The sequence below is a fragment of the Centruroides sculpturatus genome, unplaced genomic scaffold (genome assembly GCF_000671375.1).
Source record: "Centruroides sculpturatus isolate CEXI.00-Female unplaced genomic scaffold, Cexi_2.0 scaffold447, whole genome shotgun sequence".
Taxonomy (NCBI): Eukaryota; Metazoa; Arthropoda; class Arachnida; order Scorpiones; family Buthidae; genus Centruroides; species Centruroides sculpturatus.
Window position 1 is genome coordinate 340,879 of NW_019384728.1, and position 19,904 is coordinate 360,782.

Genomic DNA, 19,904 nt, shown 5'->3' on the forward strand with positions numbered 1-19,904 from the left:
TTCTTTAAATCGAATGTTTCCGCTTCCCGGGACGAGGACCCGGGGGTTGGATTTATGGGAAGCAGTGTATTGGTTATTTCATTTTGTTCAGTCATCGGCCTACCTATCAAATGAGAAGTGATTGATACGTTACTGCATGAATGCAATGATTCAGTAAAGGTTAAACCAGTGTTTCTCAACAGGGCGGTATCGCCCCCATGTGGGCGTTTTACCATGTTGAGGGGGCGATTAGGAACAATTTATATTTTGGGGGCGAAAAACAATTTTCTGGGCGATATAGTAAAACATTATATTAAGAATAATTAGATATTTTATTCGTTATATCGTACAATAATTAAACAAATAACATTATACTAGTCACTAGTCTATTCAATGCAGTACGAATTTGGCATTAGCCTTGGCCCTCGGCATCAGAATTTTGTAGTGAAGGGGGCGATACTACGTTGAAGGGGGCGACGATTCCTTAGAGGCTGAGAAACACTATGTTAAACGTTGGATATCTTCGTGTAAAATGATGATATGTCAGTGTATGAACAGTTCTTAAAAGATGCAATTGCTAGCGAGATATTCAGAAGGCAAGCGTGTGTCACGGACACATCTGAACATCGATGTTTGGCTGGGTATATTCGGCGCTTTCTCCTAAGGTGATTGCGCTAGAGACCAAACATCCCGCTGGCAAATGCCCCGAAATCTCACCTGAATTAATTTTCCACCTTTGAATCGAATGAATTCAACAATGGGACACTAACAATAAAATTGAACAATATTATTCATTGTTGCGTTTTATTACGTTAAAACAAAATAAGAATTTATGTAATTTTTATATTTTAATTAAAAATATTTTTGACTTTTTTTTTATACTCTTTCCGCCCTGTGGGCACTGGGAGGGTATCTTATAGCAGGCCCATTATGGGTTCGGGCAGACTCACAATGGGGCGATCGGGTGGTGAGGGACGGGCCCGACATATCCAAGCGGATCACCCCCCAGAAATTTCCTGGAGGTTCCTTGACTCGTCTGGATTCGATCCCGGATCTCGGATCCCCCAGAGCGGTAGGTTGCTACCTTGACCGCTCAGCCATCCTGCTTCCAAATTATTTTTGACTGTATTAATTTAAAATGAAATAATATTTTAATTATAATAAATTAAGTGAATGATGTCATTGGTTTAACCTCGTTAATAAGATGACATTTATAATGCATTCGCTTTTAAAATAAAAAATATTGGATTTAGAAAATTTAGCTTGGTCTTACATTTTAAATACATTTAATGATCTTGGAAGGTGATAATAAATCGTACTTATAAGGTGATAAAAGTCGTCTTACAAGTTACTAAGGACACTAACTTGTAAGATGCTATTTTTCATGCTTTTAGTGAATGGTTTGGCAAGGTAATGAGGGACGGGGTCTGGTGCAATTTTCCTTACACTATTTGTAGTTTTTGAATCGGAAATATTTCATGATGTATACTCTCACTTCTCGCACTACTAACGTGGGTTCCTACAACGGAAATTCCTATAACGTAGCGAAAAAATTGCGGCAGTATTCGTATAAAGGGACTCGTAAAAATTCGTATCCCGTCGTCGCCGACTCGTGTCGCGACAAGATTGGTCGAATCTGGACCAATAGTGGTTGAGCAGCCGAACTACTTTCCGCCGTCCAGCGCCACGCTACAAAAAGTTTAGGCGGGTAAATTGAGTTTGCTATCGTCTGTACAGTATTATATATAAATTAGGTACTGTACATATAATTATATATTAATTATATATAAATTAGGTACTGTATATATAATTATATATTAACTTAATTTATTGTAACTTTATTATAATTATATATATACTTTCCGCCGTCCAGCGCCACGCTACGGAGAGTTTAGGCGAGTAAGTTGAGTTTACTATCGTCTGTACAGTATGTAAATTAGGTACCGTAAGTCTAATACAGCACTAATTTTATACATTTCTTGTGAAAGAAACATTTCTTATTCAACGGCCATAAAAATTATTTCTATTAATAATGTCTCCAAAGGTCAACGAATTTTTCACAGAAAAATAATTTATCAGAAAACGCGGCCGCCGTTTGGTGCGCTGCTCCGCGACGAAAACAAGCGTAAGGAACGGCGTAGTCAAACGGTGCACACTCGGTAAGTAATCCTACAAATTTTTGTTTATAGCATAGTTTATACGGATTATTCCCAAAAAATTATACGTGTTTTGGAAATGTTGAGTCGAATTAGTCTAGAATCGGTTAATTTTATAGAAGAAAACCTTTCAAACAGCCTAGTCCGCAAACTTCACACGTGTCGGGCTGTGATTGGCTAATGTATTTAAGGATTCCTACAACGTAAAATTCTTATAAAGTGGAACGTATCTAAGGTTTGTGCAATATCTGCTATTGGTCTAGATTCGACCAATCCTGTCGCGAACGAGTTGGCGATGACATTTTACCGTATCATACGAGTCTCTTTTAGCGTGTTTATACGAATACGATCGCAATTTTTTCGACGTTATATATGAATCCGTATTATAGGGGTCTACTGTATCTTCTATATGGAATAGATATAAGTATCGATAATGATAATATATTATGCATTTGTAGGCATTTTTATGCATGAAATACAGCTAAAAAAGCTTTGTTTTAGTAGTCAGGAACAGATTAATCTATTTTATATTGTTTCTTATGAGAAAATTTGTTTCGGTTTTCGAGCAACTTTTAGGAACGAATTAAGTTCGAAACGCGAGGTTTGACTGTAACTGTATTTTATTTAAGATTCTAGCAGTTTAAGGTATATTTTAAACACGTGGAAGGCGTATAATTGGTGGGTTAGAGGTATGTTGATGGATTATTACACGTGACCACGGTTGGTCTGGGATATATATTTTTTTAAATACTGTTTCCGTCCTGTGGGCACTAAGAGGGCTCTTATAGCAGGCCCATTATGGGTTCGGGCAGGCCCACAATGGGGCGGCCGGGTGGTGAGGGACAGGGCCCGACATATCTGAACGGACCACTTCCGAAAAATTCCTGGGGTTTTCTTGACCCATCCAGATTCGATACTGGGTACTCCCAGAGCGGTAGGCTGCTACCTTGACCTCTCGGCCATCCGGCCTTGATCGTCAACGTTACAAGATGATAAAAATTATTTAAAAAATTTTTTAATATATCAAAAATAAAATATTCTAATACATTAATAATATTTATTATTTAATAGAAAGTATTAAAAACCTATAAAAGTAAAGAAATATTGAAATATACGCTTATTGTTTATCATGACGTAATTTGTTGTCATATCAACAGTCATCGATCTGCGCCAGAAGAGTGCAACACGTCCAAGATGGCGTCGTCAGGAGTAAATGCGATTGATGTACAGGAGAAAAGGAAACAAGTAAATTACCTTTACGTTATCTAAAATTTATTATAAGAACCGTATTCTTAATCTCGAATTTTCCAGTCAAATATGTAAACTATAATAAAGTCTTTTTATGTATACAATCATTTATGCTCAACATAAATTATTATTAGGTCCATGCTTGATAATGGATAAGCTCTGTTTTATAAATTAATTAATTGTTTTAATTAATTAATCCACAGTTTTATTGATTTTAGATGCGTATTTGTTGAATATTTCTGTTATTTATATCATTATCTGCTTATCTCTTCCATAAATGCATCATTATCTTGTACTGTACTTTACATAGATTGTTGCTACATGTTATAATATTTGGTAGGAGTTATGTACATGAATTATATAAAAGTAACCTTCTAACATTTCCTATACAAAATATACAAGGAAAAACACCTTACATTTGTTTTCCTTATGAATAAATTATTATAAACAAAATTTACAGTATAATATAAAATGTATTATTATTAATTAGAATAGTTAGAGGAAGATACAGATACAGTGCAAAAATAAATACCATATATCTATTTATTAATCTATTATTTATATTTGTGTGTTAACTTTTCGGTGTAACTTTATTACAAGAAACTGACGAAGCTTGAAATTATCCTCTTGCTTAATATTCTGTGAAGTTTAAGTCATTTTTTTAGCATTTAAATATTAAAAAAGTTTTTAAAAAATAATGCTCAATAAGAATAATTTATATGGCCTGTTAACCAGTATGTCAAATAATAATCGATTGTTAGATTGAAAGTTGGTATAAGGAACTTTATTGGCACATGAAATTATTATAATTGTATGTAAGTATAAATGTTTAAAGAGAAGCTTTTGGTGTGACAGCCGGATTGGCAAAGCGGTAAAGGTGTCAGCCTGTTGCTCTGGGGGATCTGAGTTTGAATCTGGGTCGGAATCTCGGAAATTTTATGAACGATTTGACTCAAATATGTAGACTTCCATTCCTTACCACCTGGTCATGCAACTGCAAACCTGATAGAAGACAGCTCATTGTCGATCCAAAGTGCCTACAGGACAGAAAGAATTAAAAACAAAGTATTTATAATTATGAATTTATTATACTTTCATAATTTGTATGGCATATTTAATTTTTATTAGAATTGTTTTGTCTTTATTTTGTAATAAGATAAAACAATTCTAATAAAAAAATTAAATATAAATTGTGAACTGTGAATGTTGTTTCAGCATTATTTGTAAGCAAGTATTTGGGTATGACATTTCTTGCTATTAAATGATAAACAATTGTTACATTTTAAAAATTATTAACTTACACAATACAAAAACATTAGTGTTATATTTATGGATAGTAATGCAAGTCTTTAACAGATCAAATTTTGTATATAATAAACTTAAGATTATTTGAGGATGTTATTTAATATTAATATTGTTAAATTATTGAATAATGTATATCTGTTGTACTGTACATAAATACAGATTAAACAGTTCACATATTCACTACTATAATCAAATTTTTTATGAAATATTAAACTCTCTGTACAAGATATTAATTCCATTTTTTCTTTTTTGCAAAAGAAAGAGAATTAATATAAAATAAGAAAAATTAATGAATTTGAACTGTGATATAAAAAATTTAATATGTGAAATGTCCATTTTCATCATGTAAAGAGATACATAATTATTAAAATTGAAAAAATGTTTCTAAGAACTAGAAAATAAATGAGTTAATGAAAAATAAGTAAATTTAAATAGACAAAATATTTGAACTATGCATGTTCAATAATAAAAAAAAACTCCAAAAACTGAATGTATGTTAACTAAAGTTAATATCAAAAAACCTTAAAGTCAGTAAAAATAGAATATTTATTAACAGAACAAATGTTTTCTACCATGTAAATGGCCATCTTCAGGTTTAGAATAGAGTCTTTTCTGTTTTATACTCCTTTGCATGTTTTGACTCACTTTGCAAATTTGTAAGTTTTGTATGTTTTTAATTTCAAACGTTCTTCCTATTCTATTCAGTAATTTTATTTTAGAACCTGAAGATGGCCATTGTATATAGTCAAAAGATATTAGTTTTGTTAATAAATGTACTATTTTTACTGGATTTAAGGTTTTTTGATATTATCTTCAGTAATTGTACTGATTTGAGGAGAAACACAAATAATTTAGTAACAATGTATTAAGTTAATTTTTTGTAATAATTAATATTTTATACCCTTTTTCATTTTTTAAAGATCATTACGAATTTGTTCAATTCTTCTAAGAAGTAAACAAAAATTTTAACATTTAATTTACTAGAAAATTCTAAATGTTTACATCATTAGTAATTTTTTATACTTAGAATTTGCACTGATAACACCTTTGTTAACATAAACAGATGTTTTAAAACATTGCCTAGTTAGTAAGCTGACATAGATTTGATTTCTTCTATTGCTGTGGTTCTTTAATGTTTTAATTTTTATTAGTAACAAAAACATAAAAAAAACTAAAGCTGAACTTTCAGTTTTATTTTTATATGAATTTATAAATGATTTTACCTGTTTGTTATTCACAAACAGAGGCGGACTAAGGCTAAAGCGGGCCCTAGGCAACATTGTAATTCCGGGCCTATTTTTAAAATTAAAAAATTAAAAACCTAATTTCCGGGCCCCAAAAATTACGGGCCCCAAAAATTACGGGCCCTAGGCACGTGCCTAGGTTGCCTAGGCCTTAGTCTGCCCCTGTTCATAAAGGTGATTCTGTAATCCTATCTTAAAAATATTTTTGTGAATTGTTTTTTAGATGAAATACATTAAACAATAAAGAAATTAAGCCATTATATGAATCATTATTTATCATCATCGTCATTATTCTGCAGAACATTTTGGAAACTAGATTATAAATTTTACTTATCATCAATACATTAACAAGAAATAATGTAGCATGTCCATATCTTTGTTGAACATGTGATTTTTAACTGAGAAGATTATTTGTGATTAAATTTATGGATGTGTTTTCATTTGATTTTAAAATTTTAACCAAGTATGAAACAATTTACATAGATAAGGTTGAATTGAAATTTTGCATAATTAATATAAAGTGTAAAATTAAAATGTTCAGAACATTATATGTATAAGACTTTACAAATCTATGTGATATTTGCCTTCTTAACTCTAAATATTAAAATATATAAAATAAATACTGGAAATACTGTAATATTTTCATTACATAATGACTTACTAGTATTTAATCATTAAGTGTTCACATACTAAAAGTAAATGAATGGTAATTGGTTGACTTCTAACTCTCACTCTTGATCTCTATTGTGAATATGGTCATAAGAGTGACAAAGAATATCATAAATTTACAATACAATTTTTTCATGTTTCCAAGCTTAATTGAAAGTATTAAATTTATAATGTAAATTTATTTATTTTTAAATTTCTGGTTGCATATTATATCAAAATGTCATTTGTACAAAATATTAATTGAAAATGTGTTTGGTCATTTATGCCATTTTGTTTCATTGATTATTTTTTTTATAAAAGATCAAAGAATGTTAATGGTCCAGGACTTCATTTTTACATTAATAAAGTGGCAAAGCAAAATTTCTGTATATTTTTTAGTATCTAACAAATCTAAGAAGATAAATGAATCACTTTGTTATTTATCAAATTAATAAATGAGTTCTAGATTGCTGGATTTGCATTTATTGTGCAAAGTAACTACACATCCACAAACAATATAATTCTATAAGTGTTTGTAGTTTGATTTTATTTTAAAAATTGATTTTTATGATTACATTTTGTTTTCTAGAAGTTGGAGATTAAATCTTTGAAAAGTATACTTTTAAAACAACCTATTAACTTTATTGAAAAATAAAAAAAAGTATATTTAATTAAAAATAACCTTAACAACGCAATAAGTTTATAAATATTATTAAGTTGTATTCTTTCTTTAATAGTTTCAATAAAGTTAAATTATTATTGAATAGAATAAAAAAGCATCTAGAGTAATGCACTAAAAATTAATAAACCTTATAATTTTCTATTTATAAAAATTTATAATTTTTTGAATAGAAAACTAAAAATTGATTTTGATAAAAATGTTAAGTTAAATTTGATTGCATTTTTACTTATTTTAAAATTTAGTTTTAAGAATATAAACAACTCTATGTAATAACATTTTATATATAATTGAAAAATATTTTATGAAATATTTAATTATAAAATTTTATTCAGGTGATGGTCGGTGATCTGCCCAGTGATTTTCTTCGTATTTCCCCCACCGATCAACAGCAACAACTATCAGCAGATGAGCAAGCAGCAGTCGCATTACAGCATCAGATTTCTGGAGGAAGTTTTGCTCCAGCTAATGTGACAGGAAGGCTAAGTGTTGTTATATCAGAGGTAATAAATGTATATGAATTCAAAACAAAAATAGATTGTTAATCATTGTAATTATTACAAACATTTTAAAAGTACTTGTATTTCATGTATGCATTGTTTAATATATAGACTATGTTGTATGGTCCACGGTTTTATGATAAATTATATTTCTTTCTGTGAAATAAATGAAAATGAGTAAATTGATAGGTTACTAATATTGTAAGTTATGATGTGAAGTAGAATATCTTATAAAATTGTCAGCTTTTTAAATGGGATAATTCAGACTAACAAAAATATTTCAGGCAAAGTTGAACAAGAACTATGGAGTTACGAGAATGGATCCTTATGTTCGTCTTCGCATAGGACATACAGTGTATGAAACCCACACAGATTACAATGGAGCCAAGAATCCACGCTGGAACAAAATGTTTCATTGGTGAAAAAAATAAATTGTTTTAAAAATTAATAGAAAAATAACCTAGTTAAATAACTTTAGCTCAAAAAATAACCTAAAATAATTAGTTGATTAAGAAACTCTTGCTTTGTATGTGGTTTATAATTAACTCTTAATATAGTAAAATGAAATCTCTATGATGGAGTTATATTTGTTTTTAAAAATTTAGTTTGAAGACATGTCTGCAAATTCATCCACACTTTTAGCTAAAAATTTAGTAGATAATCTCCACTAAGCAAAATTATCATTTAGCACTTTTGTCCAGCTGTCTTTACACAGAGCCTTCTTTCCATTATCAAAAACTTTTTCATTTAATAGAATTTTCTAAATGAACAACAATCAAAATCATGTTAGTACATTTTTGAAAGTGCCTTCATTACTTAACAATAACAAAAATATTTTTAAAAATGCATATACAAGGTTAATAATTAATGCTTAATTTAATCATTAATTTAATTATCAGATATTTAGGTTTAATAACAACAATTCTGATTTTTAATTTAAGATTTTCTGTAGGAGCAAAAAGTTCTAAAAATAGTTCAATGTTTTCCATTTTTGTACATTTTATTAAATAAGAATTACCATTAAATTGAGTGTTTTTTGATTTTATTTTTCTCTTCTGTCAATGAAAAAAAAGATTAATAAGAGTTAAGTATAATGTTTAAGAATTGTTTTAATGTAATGAAAATGACCTTGGTGTTTTAAAAATAATAGAGGGTCATATCTCACACAAAACGGATTGTGACCTGATTTATCCAATTAGGATAAAACAGAGATTGAAATTACAGCTTTAATGAATTGTTCCTTGTGTAAATTTTTATGTAAAAATTGTTTAGTTTATTTAAAATGAACTTAATTCTATGAAATAATAGTTTCAATTTGAATAAAATAATGTATCTCTTTAGTTTAGAAATACTTGAGCAAAACTGATAAGTTAGCTGTATTTGATAATTAAGAAATTTTATTGCAGATAAGTAATTTTATGATAAATAAAAGGTTATTTTAAAAGTTTTCTTTTTCTTTTTTTAGCTTTTTATTTCCTGGGGTTAAAACCTTTTCTGTTAATATATATGATGAGGTATGATAATTTTAAAATTTGTATCCACTTAAAAGAAATTTACTTGTTTATAAACTGTTTATAAATGGTTTTTAACAGTGTGCATTCAGCTTAGATGAGAAAATAGCTTGGGGACAGTATCCTATACCCGAATCAGTTTTTAATGGCGAAACAGTAAATGAGTGGTTTCCTCTGACTGGAAAACAGGGAGAAGATAAGGAAGGAATCATTAATATCATTCTAAATTATGTGGTGAGTAGAATTATTTTAACTATTCATAATTAGATATAAAATTTTAAATTTTTTAAATGATATTATATTAATTTTTATTACTATAGATTATTTTTTCTATCACTTGCAACATGACTAAACATCTGGCATTTTGCCAGCTGTAGGTGTAGCTGGATAAGTCTATGTCATAGAAATTGTGCAATACTCCTGTAAATATTGTCAATTGTATACTTAGTTGTTTAAAATTTTGTAGTTATGATGTGTTTTCCTTTTATATTCCCTATTCCTCTTTTTATACCATTTAAAACAAGGACTAGAAATGTTCAATATTTTGTACAGCCTATTCCTGGCACACTGGTCTGTCCTCAACCCATGGTGATGGTTACGACACCTACGCCAGTTCCTTATTACAGTGTGGTGCCAAATGCTATGCCTTATTATTCACCAGGTATGTGAATTTTAGTTTTTAGGTAAAATCCCTTCTTTTTTAAGTTATTAACAGTTATAGTAATAATAGAATAAGCTCATTTGCAATTTCATGTTATTTGGTCATGCGTAGGTAATTTGTATTATATGTTTAACAGCTGCCGAATGTGATGGTGAATGTTGATTAGTTATAACAAATCAAGTTTTGTTCAAATTTCACAGAATGATTTTACATGATTTTATTTTTGAATTTTTCTCTTAACTTCTTTCATAAAATATGTTTCGTTAAACCGTTGGTGAGTCGTAATTAAATTACATGCTGATGTCAAAATAAATGGCAGAATAAATGTGAAGTCATCATTCTAATTTGATAAAATAAATTCAATTCATCAGAATTGATCTTAAGATTTATTTTTAAAGTTATTTATTGATAGAAAGCATTGAATTAAATCATATTTTATTAACAATAATCTAATAAGTTGAAGTTAAAAAAAGCTTTAAAATAATAACTTATTTAATCGGACAATGCAATTATTTTTATATTGCCAAATTTTAGGGAAAAATTGAGTTTAATTACCATCAAAATGTTTCGTAATATTTTTAATGTATCAGAGATAAAATGAATCATTTAGAGAACCGTTCTTGTGTTTACAGTATTATTCATCCAATTGCATAGTGACATGTTATGTCACTTTTCATTTTTCATAAAAATAAATGCAGTTTGAGTTATAACTTTAATTTCAAATTTAAATTTTTTATTGCCAAAATTTGTAAATTATTTTATTGGTAATTATTAGCTTTATAAAAATTAATTAATTCAAAAATAAAATAATTATTTTAATTACTCATCCATGTAACATTTATATATGTTTGCTTGGTAATTATTAATATATCACTATCTAATTGAATCTTAGACTAAATGATTTAAACGAACTAAATACTAATAAATAAAAATGTCTTCTTATAAGTCAGATATACTTTTTTTATTTCAATCATCTATGACTTCAGTGCCTACAGTCCTCTCTGGCTGTCAGCTGACTTTTGCCGTTACCATTAAGTATATGAGGTTGTTGTATATGTTATATTTACACATACATACCATTTCAGGGTAAAAGTGCAAGTCGGTTGAGAACCATAGAGAGCTTTGGGTGCTAAAGTTGTTCCCAGTTGGCGCACTAAGTGACCTATAACAAAAATATGCTTGAATACAATTATTCGAAGTATGACACCATATGCCTTTGTGATATTTTCAATTATCATAAATTGAAGAAGAAAATGTGTGCCAAAACACTTTTATATAAATTACTCTCTACTAATATATGAGAACATTTGTATGAACTAATTTGGAAATCAATAGCAAAAGACCTACTAAGTTTTATGTATGTATATAACTAGAAACCACAGGTTTAACTAAAAATTTTAAACTAAACAAACTAAAAGTATCTATAATGTAAACGAGATGGAATATGAGAACTTGTTGAAGTAGGCCGAATTATCGTAGGAAATAAGTTTCTTAAACTCTTCTGACAAAACAGTTTTTTGTGCTCTAAAATGATTTTTGAATTTATAGTCGTCACATGATTTACTTATCAGCCATTTAAATCCAAGCCTATTCTGACAGGAATGGATTTAAACTTGTGATTATAAAGAAGAGCCCTCTCCTCTCTTTATTGAATAAAGGTATCTCACTTAAATAAAGTTTATTAAATTGAGCTCTGTAGCTTGTGAAAATTGGCCTTTCTAACAGTCAAAATATACTGGTGTTCATATAGATGTGGTTTTAAAAATGCTTGTTTTTCCTCCTTTTGTAAAATATGTAATGTAAACGTGAAGTTTTTTTCTTTAATAATGGTTGTCAGTTTCATTAAAAGTTATTAGAAATTGTTCGTTTAGAGTCTAACTTGTAAAAATTCATTTGTTATTCTAAATCTAAATTTTAAATATCCTAAATATCATAATTCATTATTTTTTCATTAAACCTTTAACATTAACTATGTGATGGCTCCTACGTATTTGTGGCAATTATGGAGGTCATGTGGCTATGCAAAGCAATTCTTGGCATGACCTCCACTGCCAACTGATACTAGTAAACTAGGAGATGGATGAGTCAACGTGTGATGTCTGGATTTGGAAATTATGTTGGTGCTTGTTTTAAAAACTATTTTATACTTACAAAGAAATAAGATCTGTTATATTCACTTCGAATCAATTGTTTTATAAAAGTTAAATATTTCTTAAATTAATTAAAACTTTTTTCTCATTTTTAGTTTATCCCGTTGCTCAGTACCCTAATCAACCAGGCGTTCAAGCAGAAGTACCAGTACAGATATTGGACGAAGATATTAAACAGGTGAAATTAGAGAACGAGAAAAGTAAGAATCTTTGTTGTCTTTACAAATCTTTTCTTCTTTTCTTTTTGCAGGTTCACGAAATGTTTCCTAATATAGACAAAGAAGTGGTCAAGACAGTCATGGAGAGTAATCGTGGTAATAAAAATAGTACCATTAATGCGTTACTGATGATGAATTCGGAAAGCTGAAGTTAGCACTGTACAAAGTTGTAATTTAAATCGATCACCCAGTCTTAATCTGGGCCATTCCCAATCAGTTTAATTATTCCAAAAATGGATAAATTTTATAATTTAATTATCTTGTAAGTATTTGATCTTGTACATTATTTACAGTTTAAATGTCTGTCAGTTTCCCTTAATGTTTTTAGTAGCTAAAGCCAGCATTATGCAGAACTTGATGTACGTAAACAAGAATTTTATGATATGTAAAGTATTTGATACCAAAGTAGGAACATCATTTAATTTGAAAAAAATATAATGTATAAATATTAGCTTTATAATCAAGAAATTAATGATTTAGCTTTGTAAATTTCAATTATTTTAAAGTATGTTGTAACTATGAATATGCATAGCTGCTACCATACCAAATTTAACTGTCGTTAAGGGCACCACTTCTGCATCATTTAGTCACCGTTCTTTTCCAAGTATTTAATTGCAGAGTAATGTTTTTGTGCCAATTTTAAGTGATGTACCTCTTAATGTGTGTGAAAATAAAGATTATACATTTATAAGTTTACATTGTTACTCTTTGCATGCCATAAAATTGCAGCCTTTTAAACCTAATTAAACCATGTTATACAAATTTAGCATAATTTTTTTTAAATTCAAATAAGCTCTTCTAATTTGATCATTAAAGCTTCACATTATTAAATTAAAATCATTACACAATAATTTGTATGGAACCTATTGTGTAAAGATGCTATTTAAATTAATTCTCACACTTCACATATTTGGAATTCTTAGAATATTTATGGTAATTTTACTGATTTAAGAGTAATTTAGAACATGTTCTCAACCAAATAAGCCTAAATTATATTTAGAATTTCATTTGTTTTTTATGAATTAAAGGCAATCGACTGGAAATCAAGTTTTATCAATGTTAAATGAAAGGCGGATGTTTATGGAAAGTGGGAATAAACGCGTTAAACTCTAATAGATCTAAAGTCCGTCGGCGAAGTAATGCCCACACTTCTTACTCATACAGAGGGGCGTCATTACAGCTTGACCATCTTCACAAATTACCATAATTGGATCGCCCGAAAGTATATTGCCTTTAACAGGCCGATCGATAAAGTGCCCCTAGTTTTTTTTCTTTTTGTCTAAATTTCACGTTCTAGAATAATAGAATCGAAAATGTTGCATAACTTAATGCGAATGTTGGATATAGAACGCTCGTATTATTATTATTCCTTTTGGTCAAGAGATCTAAATTGTGTTAAAGAGAATCAAAATTGCATTCGGAAAATATGTAATTGGAACATTATAAATTTCTTAATGTAAAACTCAAGGACGATTGTTGCGTTTCGGGAAGTCGTTAAACTTCTCTAAGATCGTAATTAACATTAATAAACATTCAAATTTATCTTTTTTTTTCAATAGGAAATTCAATGCATTCTTTCATTTTAATATTACGAAATTTATAATATTAAATATTTTTCAACATGCCAAAAAAAAAATAAATAAATTTTCAATGTTTTAGTTTTTTTTAATTACACAACTTTTTCACCTTTCAAATTTACCTGTTGAGTGGCAGTTCGATCGCTTAACATCCTCTTAAAAAATTAATTTAAAAAAATTTAATTATATTTTAAATTATTTTTTTCCCGAAAACTCCAAAAATATATAAATAAAACCCGAATAACCGTTATTCTTCGGATAGTAGTAGTAAATTTGGACAGATGTTAGTTTTAGGGTGGAGCCGGTAATCGACCTCAGACGGTAGTGGGCAGAGAAAAGTTCGTTTCGCCTGGAAGGTTACTTCCTACGCATTATATTTATTTAAAATTTCGCGACCCTCTTCTGGTATTTTTCTTTAAAAAATCAAATTCTAATGTTAATTTTTGTTTTTTACACCCGCCCGAGTATTAATATAACAAATGCGCGTGCTAAAAATCGCGATTAAAAATTTATGCAAATTTATTTTATCAATCTATTTTTCCAGATTTAAGACTTTATAAAAAGGTTCAAGTTTATTAAACCGATAAAACGAGTTAAAATTTCCATATATAGTGGCGGATTTCGGTTAGGAAAGAGAGTGTGGGTGAGATAAAAAGCGACTCCACCCAAGACCTTTTTTGCCGTTAAGAAACACGTTTCGTATCTTGTTGTTTAAACGTAAATGGAAGTTTCGAAAACAATATTGTAAAGTTGTGATGATGAAGGATTACGTCACAAAACAATTCGGATTATATTATTTATTTATTTAAATTTGAAAAATTGACAATACAAAAGCACTACCTAACAATTTTTCTAAAAGTAGAAAAATGACGTTTCACTTCACTAACGAGGCATTTAATTATCAGCGTAACATTCATCGATCGCGCTTAGGACGATTTTATTATTTAATTTTTAACGCTCGAATGAAATAATTAGCCATCGAACACGCTAAAATTCACCAAAGGAGGAAGTCGTAATCGAGGTGTAACAAAAACCCACAGATTCTGGAAACCAAGGTTAGATGAGACCACTTCGCTAAAAGATGGACGCGCGTGCATCGATTCGAACCAATCACCAGCGATCTTATAAACGATTACTATGAGTCACAAGCCAGTTAACCAATACGCTTCGAGATTGTTTTTATTGAATAAGAGTTGAAGCAGACGACAACTGGTAGTCGGTCGGTGGCGGAAGAACGAGACGTAGCACAATGGTCATCAGGGTAAGTGCATATATCAATTATTTATCCAAAAGGATCGTTGATAAAGCCGAATTATAAATCATAAATGATGGAGGATTCGATTTCTGACGTAGTTATAGATGTTTTACGCGGATTTTTTCAGAAATTTGATACAAACAGGGATGACATCAGTCGCGGTTTACATATGGGTGTTGTCTGTGGACTTTTTACACGTTTGTTCCGTTTGATTCAGTAATTAAGTCGCGATATTAATTGCCCTAAAAACTTTTTTTAATTATGGTTCACGATGAGATTAAGTAATTACAGTTAGTGAAAGTAGGAAGTTTATAATTTAGGTCGGGTTGAGGTTGAATTCGGAAGCCCTTAATCATTAAAAGACAAAAATAAAACCAATTTACCGATGATTAGTACAAATTTCCCGCGCTTTTGTTAATAATATCGATTTCTACGATATTATCGGAAAAATGGACGAGATTAAAATCACATGTGGTTTGTTTATGTCAAAATTCTTTCCATGAAATTCTATATAGGATTCGAGAAAAATTGAAATTTCTGGTCTTGTTAATTGTTTTTTTCTTCTTTGCGATAATTATTAAAGGAATAATATATGTAATTTGTAGGCGGAAACTGTGTCAAGAGGGCACAGATGAGAAAAACCTGTTCCGCCCACAAACTTTCCTGCCAAATTTTCTTCAAATCGCATTCTCTGAACTATAAAAAAAATTGTCACAATTCGAATCGTTGCTTCATTCCATTATTGCTTAAACTGTATGCAAACTGTTTAAAAAACTTCAGATGGTTTTTATGAGCAAATATTATGCAATATTTAACCACAAATTGTATGCGTTAGTAAAATAAGCCTGCTTTTCAAGGTCTCTATTTAAAAAGCCATAAATCAATAGTTAAAAAAAAGAAATAAAGGTCAATTGAATTAGCGGCACATTCTTTGCTTACAGAGCGAATCCAGCCAGTGCATGGGCTACTACGTCCAGCAGAGGCCATGGACACCAACTAAGAGAAGGGGCCCTATAGCCGCAGAGTACACTACCCCAGGACCTGCAGCAGTAGCTTTGCCTTCTACCATTGGTAAGTGAGCATCATTTATCAACCATTCATCAATTCCAGACAAGGGATACGCCCGGATATTAACGATCGAATTTGAGATTTGTTGTTACTCAACACCGAGACGTTATGCATTTAACATCCCGCACTTTAAACGCTTATCATTTTTATGTTAAAATTTCAATCGAATCTTTACAAAAAAAAAATCCAACACGACTAGAAAATACCATTGATGAAATGATTTTTAAAAAAATAAGCTTTGCCGATACAAAAAGTGTAGACGCCACAAAGTCAGGTGTCCTACAAACAATAACGGGTCATATTAACATATTGGTAATTCCGCCACCTGCCAAAAAAATCGTTTCGTCTCTCGTTCCTGACCAAATTAATGTTTTAAACAACATGGAGTACCGACGATCGTTCTAGAAAGACGATCGATGCGGTCCTGTGTGTTAGAAGGTACGAGAGGCCAACAGCTGTTTAATGACCCGCTTTTTAAAGTAAACGGGTTGCGAGGGAGAGTGTAAACGGTTGCAATGCCATATTTGGAATTGGATATCAACGAAGTAGGTGAGATCGGTCTGCCTCTACGCTTACGTAATGCGTGACCTACGACGAGTCTGACCTCTCGAAGAATGGATGGATGGCCTTGGAGAACCAGTTCTCTTCTGGCCTATATTTGACGTGAATGGAACATAGTCGCGTGCTATCTCTCGCACGATATTTAAATCTTTGATGGTGTCTAGGATCGATCAAAAACTGGTCTCTCAAATACTCCTGTTAAGTTGATAGCTTTCTATTTATCTTACGTGAGCAGCACCGATTTATTCGGTTAATAACCTCAAATGACAGCTTGTTAAACAATTAAGTCAATAAAAGATAAAAAATACTGATTAAAAAAGCATTTTAAAAAATCCATTAGGAAAGAATGGATGTCTGTTCAACTTTTATGGTTAATTGTTGACATTCACGAAAATAAAACCACAATTTAAAATATTAACATAATTCCAAGAACACAATGGTACCAGGAATATTAATGAAAAAGATTAATTATCTTGCAAAACATGCTGATAAAATGGGGAACCTGGCAATTTGCCTCTCTTGAAAATAGTCTGATTAAATCTTATGTACTGCATCTATTTGTCTTTCTCTTAATAAAAAGTTAATAACAGCTATTATCGGCTTCAAGGTTGAATTGTGCTTCCTGATTACCACTGGCAGGAAAACATTTGGTATAGAGAAAATCTTATATAAAAAATTTACTGCTCTTCATTGTTGTATTGCTTCTAATATTTTAATGTTAATATTAATTAGGTGTTGCTAAGAATGACACTACAAGAGCCAGGTCTCCTGCATTTTCCTTTGGAGGAAAGTAAGTTTTTTTTTAAAATAATAGTCATTCCATAAATCATTTCGGCATTAACTTAAAATTACATGTAATTCCAGACATGAAGAAAAACAAAACTTCTTGACTCCTGGACCAGGTACTTATCAAGTAGATGGTGTATGTAGAACAGGAAAAGAAACTTCTCCAGCAATGACAATTTCTGGAAGACACAAAGAACCGGAACCATTTCAAACTCCTGCTCCTGGCTCATACAATGTCAATGGAGTATGCAGAACAGGAAAAGAAACTGTACCTGCTCCAACCATTTCTGGACGTCATAAGGAACCGGAACAGTTTCAAACTCCTGCTCCTGGCTCATACAATGTCGATGGAATATGCAGAACGGGAAAAGAAACAGCACCTGCTCCAACCATTTCTGGACGTCATAAGGAACCAGAACAGTTTCAAACTCCTGCTCCTGGCTCATATAATGTTGATGGAGTATGCCGAACTGGAAAGGAATCTGTGCCTGCTCCCACTATTTCTGGAAGACATAAGGAACCAGAAGCATTCCAGACACCTGCACCAGGTTCATACAATATAGAAGGATTGTCTAGAACAGGAAAAGAAACAATACCAGCACCTACCATCTCTGGAAGGAACAAGGAACCTGAACCTTTTCAAACACCTGCACCAGGTTCATATAACATCGAAGGATTATCTAGAACAGGAAAAGAAACAATACCAGCACCAACCATATCTGGGAGGAACAAAGAACCTGAACCTTTCCAAACACCTGCACCAGGTTCATATAACATCGAAGGATTATCCAGAACAGGAAAAGAAACAATACCAGCACCAACTATATCTGGGAGGAACAAGGAACCTGAACCTTTTCAAACACCTGCACCAGGTTCCTACAATATTGAAGGGTTATCTAGAACTGGAAAGGAAACTATACCTGCTCCAACCATTTCTGGAAGAAATAAAGAACCGGAAGCATTCCAAACTCCTGCACCAGGCTCCTATAGTCCAGAAAAATGTGATAAAGTGCTCAATTCATCACCAAGATATTCTTTTGGATTAAAAGGAAAAGATGCTAAAAGTGATGAAACACCAGGTATGTATAATAATTACACTGCATATAAAATTAATTAAATAATGTAAACGTTAAAAGTTAAATGATATATTTCAGCTCCCAACTCATATAAAATACGCTCTTCATTGGGATCAAAAGATAGTACTCACATGCAATCACCTAGCTACTCAATGTGTGGAAAAGCAAATGGGTTGTGGGATGAACGTAAAAATGTAAGTTTCTTTTCAAAATAAATATTAACAATAGCACTAATCCAGAATATATTATAAAATGCAAATAAATTCTAAAACATTAGATGCCTGGTCCTGGAACTTATTCTATACCTGAACCCGAAAAATATAAATCTAAATCTCCAAGCTATTCTCTCAGCGTACGAACAAACATTCCTTCTGATCACACAAAGAAACCAGGTCCTGGAGCACACTCACCAGAAAAAGTAAGTTTCTTTCTGTGTATAAAATATTAATCAGAACTAATATTTCAAAACAATCTAATACTAACTACCTTACTAACATTTAGTGCTATCTTCACCATTTAATAGGTGTGGATCACCAAACAAACCTCGCCTTGTTATAGCTTTGGAATTAAACATAGTCCATATACTGCTCCTATTCTTGACCCTTCAATGTTTCAGCGGTATGTTCTAAACACCGCTAAGCACTTGCATAACAATATAAAAAATGGTTTATTAGAAAATAGTTATAATTATTAAACAAAATTGAAATGCATGCTTAAAGTGAAACATTTTAAAATAAGCATTACAAATAAACTCACAGATTCAATTTTATTTTCACAGACAGTGATGAAGCATGGACCAGCTTATACTTTTGGAGTTCGCCATTCTCCACACGCCAGCAATGTAGACAAATCTCCTTAAGGAACAAAATTATTCCCAAGAAATCCCATTGATTTCCTAGGTACTTAATAGAACAAATAATACTTATAAAGCTTCTTTATAAATTTTATATTTTTGTAAGATATTGCAATAATATTCATATTGTGCTTCATAAAACCTGAAAGTGCCAGGAGCTGTACTAATAATCATGGGATAAACTGCACTGCCATAGAAAAAACAAAACTTTTTTTTATTATGTAGCTTTTTTTGAGTTCCTGTTATGAAATGATTAAATTTGATTATATACAAGCCTTGATTATCTTTAGACTCGTTGAATGTTTTAAACATTTATAGAGATTATAAATTGGCAAATTTCTGGAAAAAAGCAATAACAATTGACATGATGTTCCTTAATTCCAAAATATTTTATAACTGTTTTATTTTTAAATTTTTTATTTAAAAGCT

The 19,904-nt window shown here is 30.6% G+C and overlaps 2 protein-coding genes across 5 annotated transcripts in view; both read left to right on the top strand.

The window, feature by feature from the left end:
* The first annotated feature begins 3,292 nt into the window (after positions 1-3,292).
* LOC111628148 (toll-interacting protein B-like) lies at positions 3,293-12,990 on the top strand. Its single transcript, XM_023371887.1, has 8 exons — positions 3,293-3,380; positions 7,595-7,762; positions 8,044-8,177; positions 9,225-9,273; positions 9,352-9,504; positions 9,823-9,931; positions 12,177-12,259; positions 12,332-12,990. Exons 1-8 carry the CDS (start codon positions 3,330-3,332, stop codon positions 12,446-12,448), a joined length of 864 nt encoding a protein of 287 aa, XP_023227655.1. The 5' UTR covers positions 3,293-3,329; the 3' UTR covers positions 12,449-12,990.
* A 1,996-nt stretch (positions 12,991-14,986) lies between these two features.
* Positions 14,987-19,904, top strand: part of LOC111628149 (chromosome alignment-maintaining phosphoprotein 1-like) — a 13,651-nt gene continuing 8,733 nt past the window's right edge. For 2 of the 4 annotated variants that reach the window (XM_023371889.1, XM_023371891.1), the window contains exons 1-4: positions 14,987-15,137; positions 16,073-16,202; positions 17,493-17,550; positions 17,625-18,328. In XM_023371889.1, coding sequence (XP_023227657.1) covers positions 15,126-15,137; positions 16,073-16,202; positions 17,493-17,550; positions 17,625-18,328 — 904 coding nt within the window. In that variant the 5' untranslated portion in view covers positions 14,987-15,125. Of the gene's footprint in view, positions 15,138-16,072; positions 16,203-17,492; positions 17,551-17,624; positions 18,626-18,700; positions 18,817-18,899; positions 19,041-19,145; positions 19,241-19,400; positions 19,835-19,904 lie in introns of those variants that run through there. The other 2 variants (XM_023371888.1, XM_023371890.1) reach the window with 2 other exon arrangements.

Coding starts and splice junctions, on each gene's coding strand:
- LOC111628148 (XM_023371887.1), top strand. CDS start 3,330: ATGGCGTCGTCAGGAGTAAATGCGATTGATGTACAGGAGAAAAGGAAA. Junction 8,178..9,224: donor TGGAACAAAATGTTTCATTG/GTGAAAAAAATA, acceptor TTCTTTTTTTAG/CTTTTTATTTCCTGGGGTTA. Junction 12,260..12,331: donor TGGACGAAGATATTAAACAG/GTGAAATTAGAG, acceptor TTCTTTTTGCAG/GTTCACGAAATGTTTCCTAA.